Consider the following 25,665-nt stretch of genomic DNA (forward strand, 5'->3'; position numbering starts at 1 on the left):
TGATGGATTTTTTCCTCACACTACTGAACAACTGCTTTTTTTTTACACCCCTGCTGTATGAATGCATCAAGAGAAATGCACCTAAGATAATTTTTTTCTTCTCCCTTTGAGAAAGGTTGTTGTCTTAAAAGTTTCTAATTCCCCTTGCCTCCCCCCGCCTTTTTATTTTTTGAATGACTGTTTATGAAGACCGTCGTGGTCTAACTGGTTTTGGATTAAAAGGAACTTAATAAAGGTTTCCCCTGAGCACAAAGCTGCACAAATGGGCTTGCAATTGCAGAGTTAATTACAGGAGCTGGGCAGAGCAATCGGTGTTTGCAAAGCTTCACCAGAGGATGAGGCTGGCAGGGAGAGCTTTGGCTTTGCTCTTCGCTCTCACTGTGAGGCACTGGGCAGGTTTCCTTCCATTTCCCCCAAAAGATGGAGGGATGGGGTGACCAGGGATGCCACAGGGATCGGCACCAAGCCTGGTGACATCCTGGTGACATCCTGGTGTCACATCCCAGGGTCACACTCTGGGGTCAGCCAGTGCTGCCCAGTGAAGGGTCTGGGGTGGCTGCAGGAGGAGAATGGGCTGGAGACCAACCCAGCGAGGCTGAGGGAGGAGCTGCAGGAGAATTTCTGCTGCCTGAGAATGTGAAGTGCTTCCGCCAGTAATCGCCGGAATCATCAAATTAGCATAAATTCTATTAACGGTTTCCCAGATGAGACATTTCAGGGCTTCTCCCCCCCCCCTTTTCCTGACACAAACAAAAAGAGAATATAATTACTTTGCCATAAAGCAGCTCCTGAAAAGGCCCTCAGCCCTTCTGCCTTTCTTCTCCCGTGGAATAAAGCTCCAAATGAAAGGTGCTGCTGACCTCTGTGCTCTCACCATTCATCAACCCAGGAGGAGCAAAGAGGCTCCACAATGGTTTTAGAGCCTGGGACTGAGCAGGAACCCATTTGCCAGGTCCACATCATGGGTGGGGGGGTTCTGAGGAGCTTTTTGGGGTGCTCAGACCCTCCTGACTCAGAGGAGGGTTTGGAAGGACGACAGTTGAACACATATGGAGGAAATGTAATTTGTGTAGCACGAGCCCAGCACCTACTGCAGTAACTCACAACAAGCACCGCGGGGGCAATCCTCTAAAATAATGTGCTTTTCTATTGGCACGAGATTGCGGATGACAATTGGAAAGAGAACAGAATTTGCTTATGAGCAAAAGCCTCCTTAATTCTTCAGAACGACACTAAAACAACTCGCCTGCCTATAAATACGGTCTGCCAATAGAGGCATCTTAGCTGTGAAGATTTAATTACAGGCAGGAGCTGCAGGAGGCCGGGGCTGACACCAAAACAGCTGAGCCTCATCTCAGATTGGGGATGTACCTGCACAAGAGGCTCTCGCAGAGCCAGGTGTAACTTTCAACCTCCAGCTTCTTCCCAGACAGGGGAAAATTGGGCTTTTGGGTGATTTCCTGTACTATAAGGTAATATATCAGAGTCAGAACATTTCTCTCGCTTGGCCATGGGCTCAGAGGATGAGTTGTGTTTCTTCTAAGCCTCAGTTCCCCAATAAATGTAGATAATTTTGCCTCTCTTCTTCAAGGAAGCCACAGTAATGCTTACTTTTCCAAAGATCTTGAGGCCTTTTACAATCTATTACGAATTAATTATTATTAAGTTAAAACAAACTATATACCCTAAATAAAGCAACTCCAACAAAGCAGCTGGATGATGAGAGCAATCTGCTTTATGAACTCCCCTTTCCACTGCGCAATTTTCAGCATTTAGTTCCGCTTTCTAATTGCTAATATCCATTCTTCAATTACCCGCTGTTTTGTTTCAGATTTAAAAGATTAAAGCACGTTGTTATTTTATGATTATGTGAATTCCCTTTGTGTAATTGTTAGGTTTGAGTTTTATCTGTTTGCATATTAAACGCCTGCACAGGGAAGACTCGTACGTGGCTTGAAATGGGTTTCGCCTTTGGCACAAGTTGCCGGCTGTTACTCAAATCAACGTTTAAAGACGAAAAGCAGGCAAGGCATCGTATTTCTCAAGTGACAACACTCCATAAACAGCCTGGTGCTGAATTTCAACGCTCCGCGGCTGCACCCAGCCCCTTGTACTGACCCTTTGCAGAACCAGCGCGGGGGGCTCAGGCCCACAAGAGCCCTGTGCCAATGGCTTTGCTGGACATAACAACCAGGTTTGGCCTGAGAAGGGCTTTTCCTGCCCAGAACAGCCCCTCTGGAGGGTGGACAAGGAGCAGGCCTAGGCCTGAGGGGCCCGGCGTTCCCGTTGCTAAGCAACGCGCGGCTCCAGCAGCCAGCAGCAAAGATGGCGCCTGGACCCGTCCACGCCCGGCCCCGCCGAGCAGGCGGGCCACGCCCTCAGCAGACATGGCGCCGGGCTGGCTTCAGGGCCGCCCTGAGCGCAGCCAATGAGAGGCCGGGAGCGGGGAGCCGGGGCCCGCGGGGATTGGCTGGAGGCGCGGATTCAAACCGGAGCGCGGGGCCGTTGGGGCCGCGCGCGCCGCTGGGGCCAGAGCCGCGGCCCAGGTGAGGGAGCCTGAGGGAAACCTGAGGGGAGCCCGGGGGCTCGGGTGAGTGCGGGGCCGGGCTGGGAGGAACCGGGGGCTCAGGGCACTGCGGGGAACCCTGAGGACTGAGGGGAGGCTTGAGGGCTGAGCGGAACGGACCCCGGACCCGCCCAGGCCCGTTCCACCCCAGGAGTCGGAGTCCCGGTCCCCCGGCTCTGAGCGCGCTCCACGGGCCGGGCAGGTCCCGGCGGCCTCCCGGCCTCGGGGGTCGCGGTGGGCGCGGGGATGGAGATGCTGGTGCTGGTAATTGAGGCACCGAGCTGGGCGTGCCCCGTGCTGTGAGCTCGCACGACAAGGGCAGAGCTGTTCCACACCTCGCAGTGCAATTAATAGAGAAAGTACCGAGGTATCGGTGTGCCTGTGAAGTCTGCACCTGTGGAACAGGTGCCTCAAAGCCTTCTGTGCTGCTGGGTTGTTCCCTGCTGGCACCTCTCCCAGGCCAGCTCACGTCCCAGCCCCGGCTGCCCTGCCTGCCCCAGCCACCCCTCGCATTCGTGAAGTCATTTCTGTCTTGCTGAGCTGGAGACTTTCCTCTTCGCTGCCTCTGTTTATGCCGTTGTTGCTGCTGTTTGAGAGAAATGTGCTGACTGCTTGAATTTTAACAGCTATTTGCAGGAGGAGCTGTAAGTTAAAATGCAGCTAAATTTAAAACTGTATTAAAATTCTCCAGAATGTTGCTCCTATTTTTATCTTACAAAGTGCTGAAAACTTGCAGGTTTTTAGTGGCCTACATAGTACCAAGTTATTTGTAGACAGGGCACGGGCTGTGTTCTGCATCCTTTCGGAAGGGAAGGACTTGGGATCCCTCATCTTGCCTTGGGTTCCGTGCTGTGCTGGGGGATAGTGGAAGCACTAAGATGGGCAGATCTGCCTCTCTCTAAGGCTCTGTGATCCATAAACTGTGCAGGGCTGTGGATTTCCATTCCCAATGAGAAAAAGTAGATGCATATATTTCCATTAAACATGAGTTTTGTTGGTGCAGCTTCTCAAACCCGCCTGAAAGCCTTACAGCCAGAGACTCTGAGGCTGGTCCCCTTTCCTTTGGGCTGGTTTCTGCTCGGAGGGGGCAGGGAAGGGCTGGGCTGCTTGTTTAGCTGTGGCTTTTTGGCAGGAGGATGGAGATTGCCATGGTGAACCTGCGGGGTCTGTTCGAGCAGCTCACGCGCCAGGCCGAGCTCCTGAGCGAAGGAAATGAATGCCGTGAGTTTTGTTCCTGAAAAATCTGCTGAAGATGCTAAAACCAGGGTGATCTGGGTTTTTCCTTTGTGGAGAAACATCAAGTCCCAGCTGAATTTCTGTGTAGGGCCACGTTCTGCTTGTAGCAGACTGGCTTTGTCTTGTGTTCCAGCTCTTCTGGCTGGTGCAGACAGGAAGGGCTTGGTCTGAGAAAAGGAAGAGCTCATGGACATCTCTTGTGTGGCTGGGTTGGCCCAAAGGCTGGGTTCTCCATGTCTCAGGTTGGGCATCAGGAGGAAGAATTTCTTCCTGGAAAGAGCAGTCAGGGATTGGAGGGGTGTGGTCTGCCCAGGGAGGTTTGGAGTGCCCATCCCTGGAGAGGTCCAAGGAATGACTGGAGGTGGCACTCAGTGCTCTGGGCTGGGTGATGAGGTGGGAATGGGGTCTTTTCCAGCCTCAGGAATCCTGGGATTCAGTGTGAACAGATACCTGCTGTCAGCTGCTCCTCTGCTTGCCCAGCTAAGGCTTCATGTGTTCTCTCCCCAGAGTTTATTCAGTTAGCCAAGAACTTTGAGGAGAACCGGAGGAAATGGCAGAAACTAGAGCAGGAGCTCGGCAGGTACAAAGATCTCCTGATGAAGACAGAAGCTGAGCGCAGTGCCCTGGACGTGAAGCTGAAACACGCCCGCAATCAGGTGGATGTGGAGATCAAACGGAGGCAAAAAGCTGAAATGGACTGTGAGAAGCTGGTGAGTAATTCCGGTGTTACCCATCAGCTCTCGAGAGTGTGGAGACAAGGCGATTAAACTGCATTGATCAGTGGCAAAGAAGGACTGGCACTCACAGGGAGGAAAGGAAAAATAAAAAGCAAGGAATTGGCTCGGCTCCTCGGAGCAGCCTCCTGCTTTGATCTGGGAAAGGAGACTGGCTGCTGATGGAGCTGAGCTGCCATTACCTGTCTGAGCTGCCATTACCTGCCTGCAGCCATTAGCAGTCCATTGACACCAGTTCTGAGAGCTTATCTCTGGTATCGCAGGCACTCGGTCGGGTCTTACAGTAATTAAACACAGCGTATCCAGCTGCTGATGTTATCTGTGCTCACAGGAGCGGCAAATCCAGCTGATTCGGGAGCTGCTCATGTGTGATGCCTCCGGCAGCATCCAGCTCAGCGAGGAGCAGAAGTCTGTCCTCGCCTTCCTGAACAGGCCACAGCCTTCTGTGGGAAGTGCAGGCAACAAAAGGTAGGGAAGCAGCATTTTATCTGAGGTGTCAGGCATCCATCCAGCTGTCGGCCCCTGTGACACATTCCTCACCCATGTCAACAGTTCCCCTTTTTGTTCCACTTTGAAATACGGCTCTTCTGAGTCAGTGGGATTGTTCTGGAACCGTGACTGACTGAAAGCCAAACTGATACAAGCTCCTTCTAATTTTTGTTTTTTAGGCTGTCTACAATAGATGAATCTGGCTCAATTCTGTCAGACATCAGCTTTGACAAGAGCGATGACTCACTGGTAATGTAACTCCGTTTCTGAAGTTCTCCTCCCCTGTAAAGCCCGAGGGGAGGGGGTTGATCTCTAGAGACCCTTTGTGTTTGGATTACTGGGATATTAACCTGGCTGAGCTGATTTGCATTTCCCGAGTGTGCTGTTGGCTAAAATTTGATGAAAGTCCTGGCCAGGGGCTGCGTGCTATTTACCATTAACCAGTGCTGTGTCCTTCCCCCAGGACTGGGATTCCTCGGTGGTGAAAGCTGTCAGGCTGAAGAGGAGAGAGAAGCGGGTATTGTTCAATTGTTCCTGTCACATAGTTTCCTTTGTTCCCCCTGGCTGCCACAATGCCACCATCTGTCACCTCACAGCCACCTGTCGTGACCTCTGAGCCTCTAAACACAGTCAGACCTCGAATGGCTGTGCTGCTGCTGTGGGGGTTTAGATTGAAATTTAGGGCTGATGTCATTGTTTGTGTACTGAAAACGAGTGGACTTCTGGATATCCTGGGTTTTTACAGTCTGGGGTTTGCAAGAAAACACTTGGAGATTATTGCAGCTCCCAGATTAGGGGAAAATGGAAGTTAACATTTTTCTATTTTGTTAAGGAGCTTGTGCTCGTTCTGCAGATTAAAGCATAAGATACAGGTGGGAAAGAGCCTGAAACCATCACCCTAGTGGAGCTGGGAAGAGTCTGGGACCTGCTTAGTTGCTGGTTTTTGTGTGTGTAGTTCATGGGTTTGTTGGGGCTTTTTTGCCCTCCTTTCTTAGGTTGGGTTTCTTTTTTTTTTTGATCTAAATTATAAAGCTGGCTAGGAAAATTTGAAAGAGTTTCCCTAATTCTTCCTGGGACCTCCAAGGTTGCCACAAAACAGAGGTACCCTTGAAGGACTTGTCTGCACACACCAAGATGTATGAAGTGTTCAGTCCTAGTCATCCTGGGCCAGTGGAATGCCAAGTGAGCAGCATTCCTGCTTTGACACAGGAATGTGCTCTCTTTCAGCGCTCTTCCAGGCAGTTTGCTGAAGGCCCCCCAGCTCCTCAGAAGAAATCCAGATCCATTAGCAACACAGCAGACCAGGTATGGTGGTCACAGCTGGGTTCGTGTACACCTGGCCACAGTTCCTGCCTGTTTCCAGGGCCGCTGGAACTCCTGTGTTCTGTCAGCACTCCTGCCACTGATGTATCTGTCATTCCAGGCTAATGAATCCATAGTAGCAAAGACCACTCTGATGGTCCCCAACGATGGTGGCCCAATTGAAGCCATTTCTACCATCCAGACTGTGCCTTACCCTCGGAGGAGCCGCAGGAAGAGCGGTGGGTGTAACATCCCTGTCTGTCCTGACACAGCTACACAGCTTGTCCTGAAATGTCCCTTAGTCCTTCCAGGACCTGGGAGCTGCTTCTAATTTATGATGCCCATGCTTTTGGGGGCAGAGGGTGATTCCAGCCTCTTCCTCTTGTGTCCTCCAGGTCCTTTGCAGCCCTGGAACAGTGAGTCCAGCATAGGCAGTAAGCAGCTGGAGTCCAAGCAGGACACCGATGGCTCCAGCACCCCGCAGCACAATGGGGGAGTGAGGCTGCACGACTTTGTTTCAAAGACGGTGGGTCTAAGGCAGGAGGAGATGGAAAAGCATCTCCTTCCATCTTGGAATGTGTGTGATAAGAAGCTGCCAGCTGTGTCAAGGGAGGTTTAGGCTGGATAATAGGAAAAGGCTCTTCTCCCAGAGGGGGGACAGGGGATGGGCATGGCTGCCAGAGCTCCAGAAGAGCTGGGACAATGCTCCCAGGGATGCACAGGGTGGGGTTGTTGGGGTGTCTGTGCAAGGCCAGGAGCTGCACTGATGATCTCTGTGGCTCCCTTCCAATTCAGGCTATTCCATGGTTAGTCTCAGGTCAATATGACCTGTACCAGTTACCTGCATGGATCAGAGACCTGTTACCCAGTTTAATTCCCGCTGAGTTACTACACTGCACTAATCTCTCCCGTCTGTGTGCTCTGGATCACCAGGTTATCAAGCCAGAATCGTGTGTCCCGTGTGGAAAGAGAGTCAAGTTTGGGAAGATCTCCCTGAAGTGCAGGGACTGCCGGGTGGTGGCTCACCCCGAGTGCCGGGAGCGCTGCCCCCTGCCCTGCATCCCCACGCTGACGGGCACGCCGGTGCGCATCGGGGAGGTGGGTCAGTGCCCGGGGCTGCCGCCACGGGGGCCACCCTGCCTTGGCGCTTGCCCAGCTCCAAAGCTGCCTTCCCCAGCAGAGCTCCTGTTGCTCAGAGCTGCATAATGACATGCAAATGAGCTCGCTAATGCATCATTGCACAAGCAGGGAGGGGGTGTCGGGGTGTGATGGTAGGAGGGCGTTGAGTGGGGAAGGTGGCAGCTCTGGGCAGGCGATGCAGTGTTGTGCTGATGGATGCGATGTTTCTTCATCAGTCCTGAGAAGAGCAACAATTCTTGTTTTCCGACCATAGATCTTGCTGTGAATTCCTGAGAGACTATTTTCCATGTCTTGGTGACTGAATCCATCTTTTTTTTTTACTTTCCTTTCTGCCTTTTAGGGCACCTTGATGGATTTTGTCCCTTCTACTCCTCCAATGATCCCTTCCATCATCGTGCACTGTGTTAATGAGATTGAGCAACGAGGGCTGCATGAGGTAAGAAGAAAATGAGGTGTGAAACAGTGCCAATGAAATGGGTTGTGGTGTTAGAGAAGCAAATTGTTAACCCAAATATCCCTTATTTATGGTGTGCACGGGTGACTCAGGTGTGGGGAGAAGGTGGGGATGGAAGAAAGCCAATTGACCTCCTCCTCTGAGCCAAGCTTTGTGCCAACAGACAGGCATTTACCGCATCTCTGGCTGTGACAAGACTGTGAGGGAGCTGAAGGAGAAGTTTCTCAGAGCAAAGAACATTCCTTTGCTCAGTAAGGTGGACGATATCCACGCCATCTGCGGCCTGCTCAAGGACTTCCTGCGCAGCCTGAAAGAGCCCCTGCTCACTTTCCGGTTAAACAAGACTTTCATGGAAGCTGCAGGTGAGGAGCTGCTGTGTGACATCTCCAGCTCTTTCCTGAGGCTCCGTGGTGGTGGTTTTGCTGTCAAGTGAACCAGCAGCCTGTGGTGCTCTGTGGAGCCCTTGTGCCCGAGTTCTAGTTGGGCAGGATACAAGATTATTAGCACACCTTGAGAAGTTTCTAGCTTCTTTATTTCTCAGGGTAGCTGTGGCTGTGAGGGGAATGTTGCAGCTTCTGGGAGCACTTTCTTAGGTCTAAATATTATTTTTTCCTGCTAGAAATCCCAGATGAGGATAACAGCATTGCTGCTATGTACCAAGCAGTTGGAGAACTTCCTCAGGCCAACAGGGACACCTTGGCTTTCCTCATGGTCCACCTGCAGAGGTACATTCTGATGGACAGGGGGTTGGAACTGGGTGATCTCAAAGGTCCCTCCCAACCCAAACCATTCTGTGATTTGGAAGGGAAAGGTTGCCCCAGTGGTGCCTTTTCTAATTGGGTCTGGTTACTGCTCGTGAGCATGAAGTCTTCATTCTGGAACAAACCTGCTCACTTGGAGGCCAAGTGTGTGTGGGATAGGGGACTTGTATTACAAGTGAAGGGGGTAAACTACATTCTTTCCATGTTTCTTTTAATGCAGGGTGGCTCAGAGCCCAGACACTAAAATGGACATCTCCAATTTGGCCAAAGTCTTTGGCCCCACCATAGTCGCCCACGCAGTACCAGATCCTGACCCCATGACTCTGCTGCAAGACACCAAGCGTCAGCCCAAGGTAGGACAAACTCGGGGATTGTCTCTCTTCCAACCCAAACCATTCCATGATTCTGTGATCAGTGACTCACAGGTGTCTCTGTAGGTGGTGGAGCGGCTCCTGCTGCTGCCCATGGACTACTGGAGCCAGCTGATGATGGTGGAGCAGGAGAACATTGACCCAGCACACGTGATTGAGAACACCAACGCCTATTCCACTCCACGGACACCTGAGGTCCAAGGTAACCCTGCCTTCTGCTCTGTTACTAAAAACAGCAACCCTCGATCCACACAGCCTGCAAAGCTCTCAGAGCCAGCCACTTCTCACTTCATGGAGGCAGAGGGAAAAGCAAAGTGTGCCAGGAAATGCCAGATTTGTCTAGTGCTTTTCACAGATGCCAGGGAATGCCTGATGTTCCCTGCATGGCAAAGAAAACTTCAGCTGTCCCCACACTGTGCTGCTCTCTTTTGGCAGTGAGCATCCTGGGACCTCTCACCACCCCAGAGCACCAGCTCTCCAAGACACCCTCGTCCAGCTCCCTGTCCCAGAGGGTCCGCTCCACCTTCAGCAAGACCACACCCAAGTGAGTGCCAGGGGGTGCTGTGATGCCATGTTTGGGATGACTGCAGGTGATTTTGGGTGCTCAGGGAGAACTGAGACTTTGGGGGCAGCCTGCACTTACTACTCAGTGAGCCCTCCCTTAATCTGTGCTGTGGGAGCAGCAGGTTTGGGTAACAAACATCCTCTCATGGTAGGGAGAGGAGCATTGGGAGGTGGGTGAAATCTGGGTGGATGTTCCCTGAAAAAGGGAGAGTGCTGAACCTCTGTGTCCAGAATTCCAAACTGATATTCTTGTGTTTCTCTTGAATTAGATTTGGGAGCAAAAGCAAGTCAACAACCCAGTTTGGGCATCAGGGTAACTTCTTTGCCTCTCCTATGCTGAAATGAAGACCTGGGAGTTGGTCTTGTCCTGGCATTTGCACACCAATGCTCACAAGTAGAAGAAATACAGATTGTCTCCGTGGCCCCTGGCAGCTTATATGAAATAATGTTTTGCCTTTTATCTTTCAGCTTAACTGAGACTTTTAATGGGATTTTATAGTGCAATTTATTTTTATTATCTAATGCTGTGCTGAATGTAGTATTGGTGAAGACAGTAACAAGCAGGATTTGTTCAGTGCTAATCATTAAAAAAAACTCTAGAGAATTGGCATTTTCACTAACATCTGTTTTTCTCCCTGTGTGAAGTAGAGCAGTCACAAAATGAGGGTCAGTTGGTTGGGGTCATTAGGACTCTGTAGGATGTTCTTGGCACAGCAGTGTCTGAACTTTGTCAGAATCCAGGATTTCCTCGGCACAGTCAGTCCCACCTGGCTGGTGGTGGTGCAGCTGGAATCCTGAGGATGGCAGTGTTGGACTGGGTTGGTGGGCAAAAGCCTTTCTTCAATGAACTGCCCGAGGGACTGTGGCTGCTCTAAAGGAGCATTTATTTCCTGGTACTGTGTTTGCAGGGGTGAATTCCATAGAGGAGGGTGTAAATGCAAAGCCAAAGGATTCCTGGGCAGCCCAAAGGAATTAGTGCTGCTCTTGCTGGTGAGGGGAGGGAGGGTGGTTCAGTGGGGGTGGGAATTTTGCTTTCCCAGGTCAGAATCTGGGACCTTGCCCAGTGCTCTGTGAAGACACCTGTGCAACACACACGAGTTTATCAAGTGCCTGTTTTTATTGACCTTTGGAAAACTGTCCTGGCTGTGCATTTAAGTAAATCCTGATGTTTTACACGACCCACAGTTTTGTGTTCTCTGGCTCATGGTTTTAACTTGTGTATTTTCACCAGGCATGTGTGGCCTCACTGGAGGCTGAGGGGCTGCTCTCTGCCCCAAGGACTGAGCCCAGCCAACTTTGCTGCTGGGGGCAGGATCCTGCCCTGGGCTGTGGCTCCTGGGTCCAGGGGACAAAGGAGGATGACAGGTTTGGTCCCCACTGTTGCGTTGGGAGGTGAAATAGCCCAGGGTAGGTGTGCTGGCCTGGGATGTTTCTCTCTCCCTTGATTGTGAGGCCTGGGGGTGAAGTGTTTGCACACTGGTGCTGAGCCACTGCTGGGGCCCCCAAGCAAGGGGGTGTTTCTGGCCCTGGGTTCTCAGACACACCAGGTGTGCAGGACAGGGGCACTAAGGTGTGTTCTCCTTACCCTGATTCTGGTTCTGGGCACACTTGGTCCTTTCCTGGAGCATCTTTTCCCAGACTGGGTCCTTGCCTGCTCCTCTCTGGAGCAGAAACACGGTCACTGTTGGTGGGACCTCCTGAGGGACATCTGGTCCCTGTGGCACTGCTCTGTGGGGACAGCTTTGGGGACATCTGAGGAAGCCACCCCCACTCAGGTACTGCTGGGCACAAAGGTGACCCTGGCAGGGCTTGGGCACGGGAGGCCTGGGGGTGCCCACCTGTGCCTGCAGGTAAGGGCACAAATTCCAAGTGGGAAGGGCCTCGGGGATGGAGAGGGAGGACAGTGGGGAGAGGGTGGATCTTTGGTGTTCCATGCTCTGGATGCTTCAGGCTGCAAGAAGACACCAGGAAGGAGAAATCATGCAGAGAAATATTTATTAATCAAAGATTTTTAAAAAACTCAGTTTAGCTCCAGAAACAGGGATGAAAATGTCATTTGTGGTGGGGACCAGTACAAAAAAAGCTCCTGGTTTATGTCCAGGCAGGGGCAGGCATGTGTGTGCTTCTGAGGATTAATGCAGATAAAATCATCAGCAGCATTTAATGCATTTGGACGGGCCAGTGAGCATCTGTGTCCTGTACAGAAGGACTTCACCCTCATCATAGCTCCTCACTGATCTTGTGGAGGAATCCACCTCCTGGTTTGTTGCAAATGGTGGAATTCTTATAATTAATGAGTTGATTTCTCGCATTGCCCTAATCAGCATTTGGTTCTGATCAGTGGAAGCTCCAAGGGAGAGATGCAGGTCCACACCTGCAGAAGATTGTGCTCACACCCTCTAAGACAAATTCTTCTCTCTTGTTTTCATTCCCTCTGGAAGCAGCAGCGTGTGGAAGGTTTGGGCACTTGGTTGCTCATGGGTGGGCCTGGATTTGACGGCTGAGCAATGGGACGGCGTGAGGAGCTGCCAGAACCACCATGTCCATGTGAGGGATGGGCCTGCTGTGCAGAGCCAGGCAGTTCTTTTGACCTTCTAGCCTTGGGAGAAGTCATGCCAAATTCTCTGTGGGATGGGGTGATCGTCATCATCTAAACCAAGCCCCACAGGTTCCCTGGGCAGGTGCTTGTCGGCCTCTTGGAGGAAGCAGTGGATGTCGTTGGCAGCATCGGCGTCACCATCGTGCTGGTAGGTCTCAGCTATCTTCAACAGCCTGTAGCCACATTCCCTCCTCTGGTCTGTCTGCACAGGGATTTTGTAGCATTCCATGAACTTGGCCTTTGCCTCAGCCTTGCATTTCTCCCGGTGGAGGAAGAAATCTCCCCAGAAGAGATTCAGGGCTTGACGGCATCTGAGGCTCAGGGTGTTGATTTTCTTCTGCAGCTCCCCGTAGATCTTTTCTTCCTGTGCTGGCTTTTTTACACCGATGAACTTTGCCAACTGCAGCTTGACAAGTGTAAGGTCAAGGTCTGGATGTTCCAGAACAATTTGCTGGAGGTCCCTGACGGCTTGACACCGTATCTTATCCCCTTCTTTCTGATTTGCTTTAAGCCAGCGTTGCTTGTAGCAGTTGGCCAAGGCCTGGTAGAGAAGGTGGTAACCTGGGACCTGCTGCAGGGCTTGCTGGATGACCCGCAATGCTTCCTCTGTTGACAGTGGCATCCAGAACAAAGCTGATAGTTTGAGGACCTCGGGGTCAGAGCTTTCCTGTGCACATTCTTTAGCTAAGCCAATTGACTTTTCCTTGTCTACTCTTTCAAGTAGCCTGGCCAAATATATTTTGGCTCTGTAGTTTTCTGGCTGCTCGTTGACAATTCTTTCCAACTGGATTCTGGCTTCTTTTTCAATATCAGGTTGCCATGAGAAATTCCAGGAGGAATAAAGAGCCATTGCAAGCCCAGTACGGAAGGAGCTGTTCTCTGGTTCAAGCATCAAGGCCGTGTTGAAGCACTCCCTTGCCCGTCCCCCATTTCGGGCTCTGATAGCCAGGAGGGACCAGCCTTTGAGGGCCTGGATGTGCGGGATCAGCCGCACGTCCCAAGGAGTTGGGCAGAGCTTCTTGGCTCGTTCCTGGTAGTTTTCAGCTTCCTGGTAGGAGCCCTGAAGGAAGTGGATCCAAGCATAATTCCCGTAGATGATCAAAGAGCCAGCAGTCGATGCTGGTAGATGCTTCTCATCGTTGTGCTGCTCAGCAGCTACGAGGCTCTGCAGAGCTTCCTTACTCTGGTTGTTCAGCTGGTGCAGGTAGGCCTGGAGCCCCAGGAGGCCCACCTGGTTCTGGTGGGCTGTGTGCTTGATCTCAACATCCAGCTTCTGCAGGAGATGCCAAAGACTGAAAGAGTCGACATCCATCTTCCAGGTGAAGTGACACTGAAGGGTATCCAGCTTCTCCCTCAGCTGCTCCTTGCTATAAAGAGGAAGTGATGAGTTATTTAAGGGTGTGCTCACACAGAGGGAGAAAAGAGGAGGGGAGGTGGAGGAGGAGACTCTCTCCAGTTGCTCAACACACCCCTTGCACTCAGGCTACTAAAGAACCTGCAAATCCTTGTTCCAATCAGCCCATTGTTCAGGGAGCTCTCTGTGAGCCTTCCCGTTAAAGAACAGCAAGCCAGGAATGGAGTCACCAGTGCCTGGAGCCAGGGTTGCTCTCTCGCCTAAGGCAAAGGCCCTTGGATGGCCTGAAAAAAGGGAGAGTAGAGCCAGCCCCACCCATAAGTTGAAAGACTGGTTTCTCTCGTTTCACCTTCTGTGAGGAGGAAGCAGGGATTGTGTCTTCAGCTGAAGGGTGAAGAAATTGCTCAAAAAAGAGCCCAGCAAGGTAAGGAAGATGTTAGACTGGAGTGTCTCTTCCACGAGGAAAGGCTGAGAGAGCTGAGACTACTGTTCAGCTCAGAGAAGAGAAGGCTCAGAAGGATCTTAGAGCTGTAGAGATACCTAAAGGGAGGGTGCAAAGCAGTGCCAGGCTTTTTTAGTGGTGCCCAGTGCACAAACAAGCCCAGGAAGCTCCATCTGGACATCAGGAAATTTAACTGTGAGAAGAAGAAAGGCCTTGCACATCTTTCCTGCACAGGTTGTGCAGTCTCTACCCTCAGAGAGGCTCCAAAGCTGTCTGGATGCAGCACCTTGGACAAGGTGACTTTGAGAGGCCCTTTCCAGCCTTGTCCCCCCTCACCCTGTGGCTGTGGGAGCTGTGACAAAAGGGGATGCTGTGCACTCACCTCGGTTTTCCTGCAGCCATTGTGTCACCGTCGAGGGATGATGGCTTGGCTCTTCCACCCAGCAGCAGATCCTGAGCACAATAGTCTGTAACCTGGAGACTGAGCCTTAAATAAGAAAGCTCTCTCCTGGGTGGAGTCAGATGAAACCACCTGCTGAGGATGAAACGAAACAGGAAGAGATTAAACCAAAAATGGAAGTATTCTCTTCCTATCTGAAAGTTATCACCTTTCCTTCATAAAATGGTACTGGGGTCTGGATAGACAAGAAAGGGAACACTATGGTCAGAGCAGCAGGGTCTGGACTCCCCCCTGGAGACCTCCTCCCTGCTGAAAAGGACTTCAATGTTACAACTTTTAGGAAGAACCTGGTGTAAGGTGATGGAGGATCCATCAGAATGGGAGCATGGCATCACATTGGCATCATCAGTGATGAGCCAAAGGCTCCTTGTGACTCTGCAGAACTTAATCCCCCGGCCTTGTCTGGATCTGCCCTCTCAGTTTTGCTGGAGTTTCTCATCTGCCTGTCACAGAAACTGCCCAAAAAAAAGGGGATGAGAATTGCATTTGCATGTTTGGTGTGAGGTACAGCAGTGCACCTGGGGAAAATCCCCCAAAATCCTTCCCTAAGGAGCAGGAAGTGCTGAGAGAGCACAGGATGCTGAGCTGGAGATGGCCCCAGGGCTATCAGCAACTCACCAGGCAGCCACTGCTAACCACTGAGCTTTTGGCATGTGACAGAAACCAGTGGAAGTGACAGAAAAAATACAGGTAAAATGCAGGACACAGGACATGTGGCATGTCTGGGTGTGACAGGGGATTGCAGCCCTGGGAAGAAAGATTCCAGTGGAGAGAATAGCAGAAAATGCATTTTAAAAAGTAGCCTCAAGTAAACTCTAAAGAGAGAAGGAAGAAACCACCAGCCTTAAAATCACATTCCTCCCAGCAAAGAAGAAAAAACCCATCCCTATTTCCCCCTCAGGATGCTGATGAGTCACTGCAGCAGCGCAAGGGAAGGAGGAGAATTTACTGCTGGAGGAGCAGGGTAGATGCTTTTATCCTCTGTTTATTTTTTTCTGTTGCTGACAACCTTTAATAGAAAATGAGTAATTTGGCTATTAGTGTTAGCACTGCTGGATGAACAATGAGTGGTTGCTCTACCTTGATTAGGCAGAAGCATTAATTAGACAACGGGTAACATCTAATTCTTGAATCTTCACATCAGCATCTTCTTTCAGCATCTTTTTGTGCATCTGAGCTTGACCAAGCTGCTTCTCTCTTGCCTGGGGTGGCCAGGATGGGGCTCTGTGAGCTGGGTGCTGAGCAGATGTTTTGTCTCCCTGGGCTGGGGCAGAACTGGCAGGATGGAGGAGAAAATTCTCTGCTCCAATCCCTCAGGCCTTGACAACAGTTCTTGGCTATTTCTGCTAATATTAGGGCTGGTTTGAGGATTATTACAGTTCTTTGCAACAGCTATTAATATCATACAAAGCTTGGATGGAAGTCAAAAATAACAGCAAATGAGAAAACTACCAACCAGCAGCCAAATAGGAAGTACAGGCAAGGCTTGGTGTTGTGAAAGATAAATGGTGGGAAGGAAAAGCAAAAGAGCTGCAATGAGATGCAGAGGAAAAAATAATACAAATATTTTTGTTGGTGGTTTGAAAACAGTCCTTGGCTTCAAAACATTCTGTTACATCAAATAACACGGATCGAATTCTGAACTGGTTGAAAGGAAATCCTGGTTTATTTGTCCAGAAAAGCACCTGTTTGTTATAAAGTTCCCTCAGCTGATTCTGGGCCACAAGGAAGGGGCTGTGAACCACCAGGGTGAGCTGCACTGTGGGGCAGGAAAGACAGAACCTGGAAAAGCTGCTCTGCAGAGAGTGCCTGCAGCCTTGGGAAGCTTCAAGAAGCTGCATCTGAGTAGCCAAGGCCAGAACTAAAAACACTTTGAGGTGTGGCTGCAGAATTTCCCTGAGTCAGTCTGAGTCCTGGCTGAGCATCTGTAAATTGTCTCTAACTTCCTCACTGGCGCTCAGATCCAGGTGAGGCTGCTGTGAGTAAGAGCACAGGTGACAAAGAGGGGTTTTCTGTTTGTCACAGTTCCCATTGCCCCCTTTCAGCTCCCACTGGCTGTGCTGCTCCCACGGGAGTACCAATCTCTCTGGGGAAAGAAGGTGGTAAAAGCAGCCTTTAAACCTTTAAAGCCTTTACCCTTTAATTCTTTCACAGAGGTGTTTAACTCATGGCTTTGTACAAATCCCTGGCTGAAAACCTGAAGTCTCCACCTGCCTGGAAACCTGGGGAAACAATCCCTTGCTATCGAGGTGCTGATGGCCTGGCACGGGTGCCCAGAGCAGCTGTGGCTGTCCCTGGATCCCTGGAAGTGTCCAAGGCCAGGCTGGACGGGGCTGCAAGGACCCTGCTCTGCTGGGACCATGGCAGGGACGTGGAGCCGGACGATTTTTTAGGTCCCTCCCAACATAAACCTTCCCATGACCTCAATATTTTTGATGAGACCAAAACAGGTAATGCTTCTCTCAAAAAAGGGCTTAGGAGCTTTCAAAAATGGCCATTTTCCCCTCCTGTCTGTTTGCTGACAGCCCCTGCCGAGCACAGGCGTTGCTGCAGGACTCGGTGCCAGCAGATGGCAGAGGCTCCCCACGGATGGCACTGCTGGGTTCGTGCGGCGCCGTTCTCTCCCCAGCCTGGCAGAAACAGCGATGCTTTTCACCACTTTTAGATTTCTGCCTCGCAGCTGGATTCTTTTTCAACAGTATTCCAAACCCCCTCCCCTTTATTTGGATGAAAATATCTATATTTGGGCAAGAAGTGGCTTCCCGTGGAAGAACACAGAGCAGGACCTTAGAGAGCTGCCTGGGGAGGGAGTTCATCCTCCTGAGCTGAGCAGGGCCCAAGGGAAGGACTGGGCAGCACTTAAAATGAAAAAGGAAATATTTTTAATTTAATACAGGCAGAAACTGTGAAACCAATGTTGTTGCCTCAGCACAATATTTGCTCTCCTTGTTTTCCAAATGCTTTGGGTGTGCAGCCTCTGTGCCCACCCTGGTTCTTCCTCACTCCGGTAGTGGTGCTTGGATCTACTGGTTCCTCTGGACAAAGGTGGCCTGGGCTTTCTGCCTTGCTCACACCCGAGTGCTGGGTGACCACCAGGGCCTGGATTTGCTGCTGGGGGTGACACAGGGAGCTCTGGCTGGAGCTGGCAGGGAATAGCTGCACTCCAGACACTCCTGGTTCCCCCAAGCCCGACAGGGGATGCTGGTGATGCTTTTCTCTCCTGGGCAGCCACTCAAGCAGAAAATGGAGCTGTTGTGCATTTCAAAACCTTCCAAATACCTTCCAGAAGCGCCTTTCTCTCTGAATGAATCCATCTCCAGAACCATGAGTGCCTGTTTACAGCTGGGTGAGGCAGCGAGGTCACTGCAGAGCCTTGATCAGCACGGGAGAAACGATTGCAGGGAGCAGAGCCCCGGTGATAGCGAGGGCTTCAGTTAACTGCCCCCAGCCCCAGGGTGTGTCTGGAGGGGCTGGAGGACACTGAGATACCAACGGCCTGCCCAGGGAGGGCAGCTTATCTCCCAGAGCAAAGCCTTCCCTGCTATCAGCACCCCAGAGACACCCAACTGTCTTCCAACTGCTCTGATGGGGCGATAAACCCGGAGCCTTTGCTGCTCCAGGGGCTCATCTGGGGCAGGGAGAGCAGCAGCATCCTGGTGGGGAGCACCGGGAGAGCTTGGGATGTTGAGAGTTCTTAACTCTCCCTTTTGATCCAGCTCCTGCCCTGTGAGGGGCTGCAGCCTTCACCCCATCTGAGAGCCAGGAAAACCTCAGGAAGTTTAAAAAAAAAGGCAGTGAAAATTCAGGAGGAATTTCTTCATGGAAAGGGTGGTCAGGCATTGGGAGGGGCTGGCGTCCTGGAGGTGTCCAGGCAATGTCTGGATGTGGCACTCAGTGCTCTGGTGGGGATCAGGCACAGCTTGGCCTCAGAGGCTTCTCCAACCTGAATCATTCAGGGATTCTGTGTGAAATGCTGGAAGTGGCTCCTGCAGCTCCATTGGAGCAGCCCCTGGATTCAGACACCCCTCGAGGGTGTCACTGTTGTGGTTTTGCAGTGGTGGGAACGTCCAGGACCTGCTCAGTCATTCCAGGGGACTGGGAATGGTTCAGCTCAGAGCACAATGAGGGCACAGAGAGAGCAGCCACTCTTTTTTACTCTTTCTTTGTTGTTTACTCTAGAAATGAATTGATGACGAGGTGACCAGGCCCACCAGGAGAGGATAAAGAGAATCCATGGGATTTTTGGTGTTGTTAATTAATGAAAGCCAGAGCATGAGGGAAAATCAGAATTTCTGATTCCAGCAGCCGGTCCAAAGGCACGTGGCCCTGCTATCATGGCATAAAAGTAATGAAAAATTGTGGTGTCCAGATTTGATAAGATTGCAGCAGCTCTCACTGGCAATTAATGGAAGAGCTTCTGAGTGTGGAAGGAATCCGTGGATCTCAGTTGTTCTCCAGACAAGGAGCTGATGGAGGGTAATGCCAAGAAGGCTGAAATGTCAAAACTTCAAAGGGTGGTGGATCAGATGAGGGTTATAATTGAGGGAGGAGAGAAATCTCAGAGTAGTAAGGAAAAAGCAGGGTAGAGATGCAGTAGAATTCATAGTACACTTTCAGGTGATTTGGGTAAGATTAAATTCACTCAGCAGGTGCCAGAAAGCCAAGAAGGGAACCTGAACCCAGAGAGGGTAGAAAATAGTCAAGGAAGAATGCCAAAGGTTTCCTTTAAAACAGAAGCTGAAGATCAGAGAGAATTATGTGGTGTTGGGATTGGGAAAACAGCGGAACAAGCACTTAAACGCGTTGTTTGTCAGCACCACAGAGAATGAGAAACTGCAACGGTAATTGGGCAAGATCCAACCATCCCAAGCAAAGATAATTGAGCTAATTTACATCTACAACGATGTTCTGAGCGCTGTGCTCCCAGAAGAGGCTGTAAATACATAAAGTTTTATGGCTTTTGATACTGTTCCACATGGCCCATGAGAAAGAGAGAGAAACGCCTCGGATAAAATCACCCCAGAGGGTATCCAGGACTGCGACAGGCCCTGCCCAGGGGACGATTGTCTGTGGTTTCCTTGCAGAACAGGAGGGAAGAAGTGAAGTGTGTTTTTGAGAGCTTAAAGAATTGGATCAGGAATGGTGGAACAGGTCCTGGATGGGGCAGGAGAATGTTTACTTCTCGCCTCTATTGGTGGAGGCTTCTGTAGATAGCATGGAAAAGAAACTAATTTTAATTGCCACGAAATTCATAATTGCTCTCCCAACCAGGGATGGAGCCTGGGTATTTCTGCAGACAGATCCTGAAAAACCCCTGCTCCCTCAAGTGCTGTGCTTCTCTTGGGCTGCTGCTCTCCGAAATGGCAGCGCTCCCTCCTGAGCAGGATTTTACCTTTGCCAAAGTCCCAAACAAGAGATTACGTGATGTGATTTCCTGTGCGAGCAGGACTGGCTCTAACGACCCACTGAACCTCTCGGCCTTGAAGGTTGAGGTTTGTTTTCTTGAGCTTTAGCTTGGCACCAACCCAGCAAAGCCTTTGTGTCCCAACTTTTATCTAAACACGCGCACAAAGAACGGGGAGAATAAAAACATGCGGTGTCTTCTAGAAAGAGAAAACAAACTCTGTGTCTCTCTCCCTAATTCTGAGTCTTCCTCCATCAGCTTTCAGGAAACAAAGGGACAGAGGTGAGCTGTTTTCTCTAAACTATAATTTCCCCCCAGTGAGACCACGGCTCCCTGCTCACTCCTCTGTCAAGCGGAGCTGGAGGTGGTTATTTCTCACCCAGGCACCTCTAACAGCCTCATCCATTTTTTTTCTCTTGGCTTTTTCTCCTCTTTTTCAGCTCAGAGCACCTGAAGCTCTGAGAAGGCTGTCAGAGCCTTCCTGAGAGGTTTATTTTTAGCAGCACCAGCACGCTCCAGGCCCTGGGGAATGCCGTGAGTGGTGTAGAAACACTTGAAAATACCAAACCCCCCCCTTTTCCACACAAGTGAGCTCTTAAACCTGCCCAGACTTTCTAATGGCTTCATCCAGTCCTTGCGGTCGTATTTCATTCCAGGGGGTTTTATTTGATGTTTCAGCCCTGAGATCTTTCTCCCCGTGTAAATGTTTATCGGCTCCCTGGACTCCGTCTCTCTGAAGCACCGAAATCCTGAAACCTCTTCCCTGAGAGCCTTGGACGAGTCCCGTGGCTCTGGGCTGGCTCTGACCCTGTGAAAGGAGAGCCCCTGATTGTTTTCCCAGCCAACCTTCCTGGGGAGCAGCTCCTGAGCCCCTCGCTCTGAGGCTCTGCCGTGCGGGCACTTCATCATTTCATCCTCTCATCCGGAGCTGGAGCTCAGCAGCCAAGCAGAATTTCCTTTGAGCTGCAGATAAGCAGATCCTGGTGATAGGGAGGCCCTGCTCAAGCTGCCCCTGGGCTTCCAGCTTTGAGAAAAGCCTCGAGGGCTGAAGGGGAAGGAAGTGTTTAATGCTGTGGAAATAGGAGATGAAGAGAAAAACAACACCCAGGGATGCATCGGCCTTAAACACATTCCCTGAGTGGCCCAGGGTGGGCATCCCAAAGCAGCCACGGGAGCTGGCAAATGCTTTCTAAGCTGTGTTTGGTGAGAATTCCTCAGGAACTGGCAACAAAGAGTCAGCTCATTGTGCAGGAAGCCTCAATCAGCCGTGGAGAAAGCGGATCACATATTGAAAAATCAAGTTGTCTTTGTGAACAACATGAATGGTCAGATTACAGAAAGCAAATCCCTGAAAAAAACCCCAACCAATTCCAGGCTCTTCACTGAAGGCTCAGAGCGCAGCTGAGTGCTGAGACATGAAACGTGTCAGGGCATGCACAGCATCGCTTCTTAGAAATCACAGCTCCTCTCAGCATCAGCAGAATTTAAAAATGTAATCATTTCCACCTCCAGAGAGCAGAGGGAAATGGCACCCAGTGTTATCAGAAAGATGGAGCAGGATAGCAGAGTTGTGGTCAAACCCAGCAGAAGATACTTTCAGTCAGACTGGCCTTTGAAAGAAAATCTTAGAAAAATCGATAGCAAATCAAGCTCAGCAAAAACCAATAGCAAATCAAGGCCAAACAGACCAAGGACTTCTGGAGAATACTCCCTGATTTCACAGATCCATATGTGCCCCAGCAACACAAACTAATGGAGGGCAGAGAAACCAGAGAAACGTGGGCAGAAAATTGCACCATGGTTGCAAATGCAAAGATTGGAGGGAAAAAAATGTGATCCAAGGATCCCAGGGAACGGGAGAGAGACTGAGTGTGGAAAACTCTCATTTTGGGACCACCTGCCTGAGCAGCTGATGACTGGGCAGAATATCCAGGAGCAGACTTGGTCAGAGAGAGGCAGAGCAGGACAAGGATCTGCAGCTCAGGGACCTTGAATCCCAGGTCCTGCTGTGCCCTGGTGGGATGGGAGCTCCTCATGGAGGGTCCCTGGTGATGGGCGTCACCCCATAGAGGGGACAGAGGGACAGCCGCGTCCCCATGCCGGGGAAGGTGTCGCAGCTCTGCCCACGCCTTCCAGGAGCTGCCTCCAGATGGTGCTCCAGCCAATTCTGTGGGATTTGAAAGGATTAAATTGTGCCACGGGTGGCTTTTCTGGGCTCAGCAGTAGGGAAGGAGGGTGGCCCGTGCTGAGCTCTTGCAGGGAGCCTTCGGCTGCCTCTGCCAAGCTCTTCCTCGCTGTGAGCAGCTCCTCATTCCCAGCTCATGCACTGGGAGCCCCCGAGGCTGGCCAGGAATGAGTCACAAACACGGTCCCTGTAGGAAAAGAGAATTATGGATTCATAACCTTGACTGTTCTGGCTAGGAAAGGTTTATTTGTGCAGTTTGCTTTATAAATAACCCAGAAAGCTGCAGCTTTGTTTTTCATGGTCTCAGACCCAGCGTGTGGAGGAACCTCATCCAAGCCCTGCTCTGGGAGTCCTGGCCAGGCAGAGCAGTCCCTGTGTTTGTTTAATGACTCAGAATGCAAAACTCACCATGAGATAAGGCCCAGCAGTGGGGTCAGTGACTCTGTGGCTGTGGGGACAGCACTGAGGACCCTCCTGGCCCTGGGGTCTCACCAATTATCCTCCATCCCTTCTGGGGATCCCACAGAGCCTCCTCATGGCCCTCACTGTGTTGTATCTTGAGGAGAAAAGGGTTAAAAAGAAACTGGAACGATTTAGTGGAGAAGGGAAAGATTTGAGGTCAAAGAGCAAAATGTTCCCAGAGGGATTCACGAGGAAACCTGTGGAGTCACCAAAGAGAGGACTCCAGGGAGAAACTGAAATCCTGAGAGGGAAATGAGCCCTGTAGAGGCAAGGTTAAGCCTGGCATTTGAAATCTGTCAGCTGGGATGATGCTGTAGCAATCCCGTTCAGCAGGGGTGAGGGACCAGGGGTGTTGTACCAGGAAAATCATTGCTGGCCAGGCTGGGGGAGGCCTGGCTGCCTGGCACAGGCAGGCAGAGATGCCACAGCCAGAGGGGAGCCACTCCTGAGTGCTGCCCCACAGAAAGCTCCTTGCTGCTCCATTCCAGCCCTGGAAACGGGACAATCCCCTGTGTTCCTGTGCAGGTGGCTGGGGACAGAGAGCAGCATCAATGAGGAGTTTTTCATTTTGTGGGATTGTTTCCATCTCTCCACCACACAGTGTTGTTCTCCCTTTCACAGGAACAGCTCCAGCTGCTTTTTTTTATCACAGGACCTGAGTGCAGGAAAGGGGCAAAGACTCCAAGGATGATGCTGAGAGGTCTGGCAGGGATGAGCCAGGGTCTGACAGGAGAGTGCAGAGCCTGCTGGTGAGCAGCTGATGAGCCTGGAAACCCTGCCAGCCTCAGGCACTGAGAGCTTTGCAAAGTGAGTGGAAAAAAGGCAGGGAGTGAATAGAAAGGCCGTGCTCAGCACTTGGGGGATGTTCAGCCTCTTTCTCCCATTGCAAAGGGCCCTTCCCCAGGTGGTTTTGCCTTCCCTCATCCTGATTTGCAGAGCGCTCAGGATTCCAACAAATCTGTAAAACTGGATCCTTCCCTCGCCCGGCCCACTCTTCCTTCAGCCCTTATCTGCCCTTACCTGTCTCCACTAGGTCGCTTTAAAAGTCCCAGACACTTCCTTCCTTTGTTTGTCTTGGCCTGAAAGGGAAATGTCTTGTGTGTCAAAGGTTTAGTGCAAATTCCTGTCCAAGCTCTTTACTACCTCTGGCCTTGGTAAATCAAACTCCTTCTCCCAACTGGGGATTTGCAGAGTGAATCAAATTCTCTCCCCACATTCCCCCTCTCCTGTCTGCACAGGGCATTGAGATGGAGCAGCAAAACAAGGGGTTAAATCCCTCCAGGCTGCTGCAAGTTTGGGATGGAAAAGAAGTTCTGGGTTTCAAATGTGTTTGCACAGAGCCGGAGTTTCTCAAGGGCTGTGCCACTGTCACGGCTCTCCTTTCTCTTTAGGAAAATCACCTGGGCTCAGAGACCCAAAGCAGGACAGGGGGCACAGACTTGCTGAGCACTGCCCCACTCTGAGGAAGGATTTCTCCATGGAAAGGGTGGCCAGGCCTTGGCAGGGGCTGCCCAGGGGGGTTTGGAGTGCCCATCCCTGGAGGTGTCCAAGAAAGGCCTGGAGGTGGCACTCAGGGTTCTGGGGCAGTGATAAGGTGGGCACTGGGCACAGGTTGGGTGGGCTCTGGGAGGGTGACAAGGTGGGCATTGGGCACAGGTTGGGTGGGCTCTGGGGTGGTGATAAGGTGGGAATTGGGCACAGGATGGGTGGGCTCTGGGGTGGTGACAAGGTGGGCACTGGGGACAGGTTGGGTGGGCTCTGGGCTGGTGATAAGGTGGGGATTGGGGACAGGTTGGGTAGGCTCTGGGCTGGTCACAAGGTGGGCATTGGGCACAGGTTGGGTGGGCTCTGGGAGGGTGACAAGGTGGGCATTGGGCACAGGTTGGGTGGGCCCTGGGGTGGTCACAGGGTGGGGATTTGGCACAGGTTGGGTGGGCTCTGGGGTGGTGATAAGGTGGGGATTGGGCACAGGTTGGACTCAATGCTCCCTCAGAGTTTTTCCAGCCTCAGGGATTCTGGAATTCTGTGACCTCAGTGCTCTTTCCCCAGGGCACACAGAGGGACACTGACAGTTCCTGCCACCCTGGAAGAGTGAAAACCACGGTGAGCCTGAGATGGGAGAGGGAATCTGATCTCCCACTTCCATCCCAGCCCTTTGCCCGCGCTTGGCTGGGAAGCAAAGGAGGAGCTGTCCCTGGGAGGAGCACTGGAGGCAGCAGGTGCAGAAGCAGAGCGCGGGGCTGGGGCTGCCAGGGAGGGCTGGGCTGGGTCACCACAAGCAGGAGCTGCTTCAGTTGGGAGCCCCTTCCTCTGCAGATGAGCACCTTGATGTCAGCTCCCCGCGCTCCCGTGCGGTCGCTCACACCTGACTGCGGCAGGGCCGGGGCTGGCAGCTGCTGAAACCACAGCCTGGGGGAAGCCAGCTCCCCGAGAGAGCAGCCTGTGCTGCAGCAAAACAACCCCTGCCAGCCCTTCCCACCCCGAGCCCCTGGGCAAACAGGAAACTGCTGCAAGGGTGCGAGGGCGAGGGTGCAGGCCCCAGGAATGGACCCCCAGCCCCAGCTGTGAGCGATTTCCAGGTCAGCACTGGGGTTTGCCTGCCCAGCTGATGCACTGGCATCCCAAGCCAAAGCAGGGCATGAGCTGGGCACTGGCATTGCCTCCCCTGAGCTCTGCCTCCAGAGGAAACGTTAAACTGCTGCAGCACCTGCCCCAGCAGTGCCTCAGGTGCTGGTGCTGCCGTTAGAGGCACCAGGAAAACTGGGGAAGAGCCAAGAGATGGGTTCAGCCCTGGTTTCCTCTATGCCAGGGCCACTCTGCCTGCTAGCAGGGCTTCAGAGCGAGTCACGTTCCCTTTCCTGCCCCACAATGCCCCTTCCAGCTCTGAGCTCCTCCAGGAATGTGGAATAAATCAGAATCCTAGAATAGTTTGGGTTGGAGGGGACTTCAAGCCCATCTCGTTCCATGTCCCTGCCATGGACAGGGACAGCCCCACCTTGCCTGGTTTACCCCTCTCTGACAGCTCCAAAATGAACCACGATGAGGAAGAGCAGCCTCTGCTGCTGCTGCTCTGTGCCAGGATCTGAGGCTGGAGGGGGCAGGAAGAGAACTCTGATCTCAGCAAGGCACCTCCAGGTTTCTC

General features: G+C 51.8%; 2 protein-coding genes across 3 annotated transcripts; one reads left to right on the forward strand and one right to left on the reverse strand.

Moving 5' to 3' along the window:
- Positions 1-2,325: 2,325 nt before the first annotated feature.
- RACGAP1 (Rac GTPase activating protein 1) lies at positions 2,326-10,608 on the forward strand. Of its 2 annotated transcripts, none has more exons than XM_071418867.1 (17): positions 2,326-2,546; positions 3,699-3,787; positions 4,310-4,512; positions 4,868-5,004; positions 5,205-5,274; positions 5,489-5,542; positions 6,253-6,330; positions 6,449-6,566; positions 6,723-6,853; positions 7,261-7,425; positions 7,808-7,903; positions 8,085-8,283; positions 8,541-8,646; positions 8,903-9,035; positions 9,120-9,255; positions 9,489-9,597; positions 9,887-10,608. In XM_071418867.1, exons 1-17 carry the CDS (start codon positions 2,326-2,328, stop codon positions 9,960-9,962), a joined length of 2,121 nt encoding a protein of 706 aa, XP_071274968.1. In that variant the 3' UTR covers positions 9,963-10,608. The 2 variants fall into 2 exon arrangements, with proteins under 2 accessions (XP_071274968.1, XP_071274970.1); XM_071418869.1 differs by having other exon boundaries at positions 2,456-2,594; positions 3,702-3,787.
- Positions 10,609-11,595: 987 nt separating this feature from the next.
- On the reverse strand, positions 11,596-14,530 carry LOC139585868 (interferon-induced protein with tetratricopeptide repeats 1-like). Its single transcript, XM_071418875.1, has 2 exons — positions 14,395-14,530; positions 11,596-13,583 (listed from the first exon to the last, which is right to left on the reverse strand). The coding sequence occupies exons 1-2, from the start codon at positions 14,412-14,414 to the stop codon at positions 12,212-12,214; spliced, it is 1,392 nt and encodes a 463-aa protein (XP_071274976.1). The 5' UTR covers positions 14,415-14,530; the 3' UTR covers positions 11,596-12,211.
- Positions 14,531-25,665: the final 11,135 nt, after the last annotated feature.

This window comes from Agelaius tricolor, unplaced genomic scaffold (genome assembly GCF_023055355.1).
Source record: "Agelaius tricolor isolate 1412-34295 unplaced genomic scaffold, bAgeTri1.0.p SCAF_96, whole genome shotgun sequence".
Taxonomy (NCBI): domain Eukaryota; kingdom Metazoa; phylum Chordata; class Aves; order Passeriformes; family Icteridae; genus Agelaius; species Agelaius tricolor.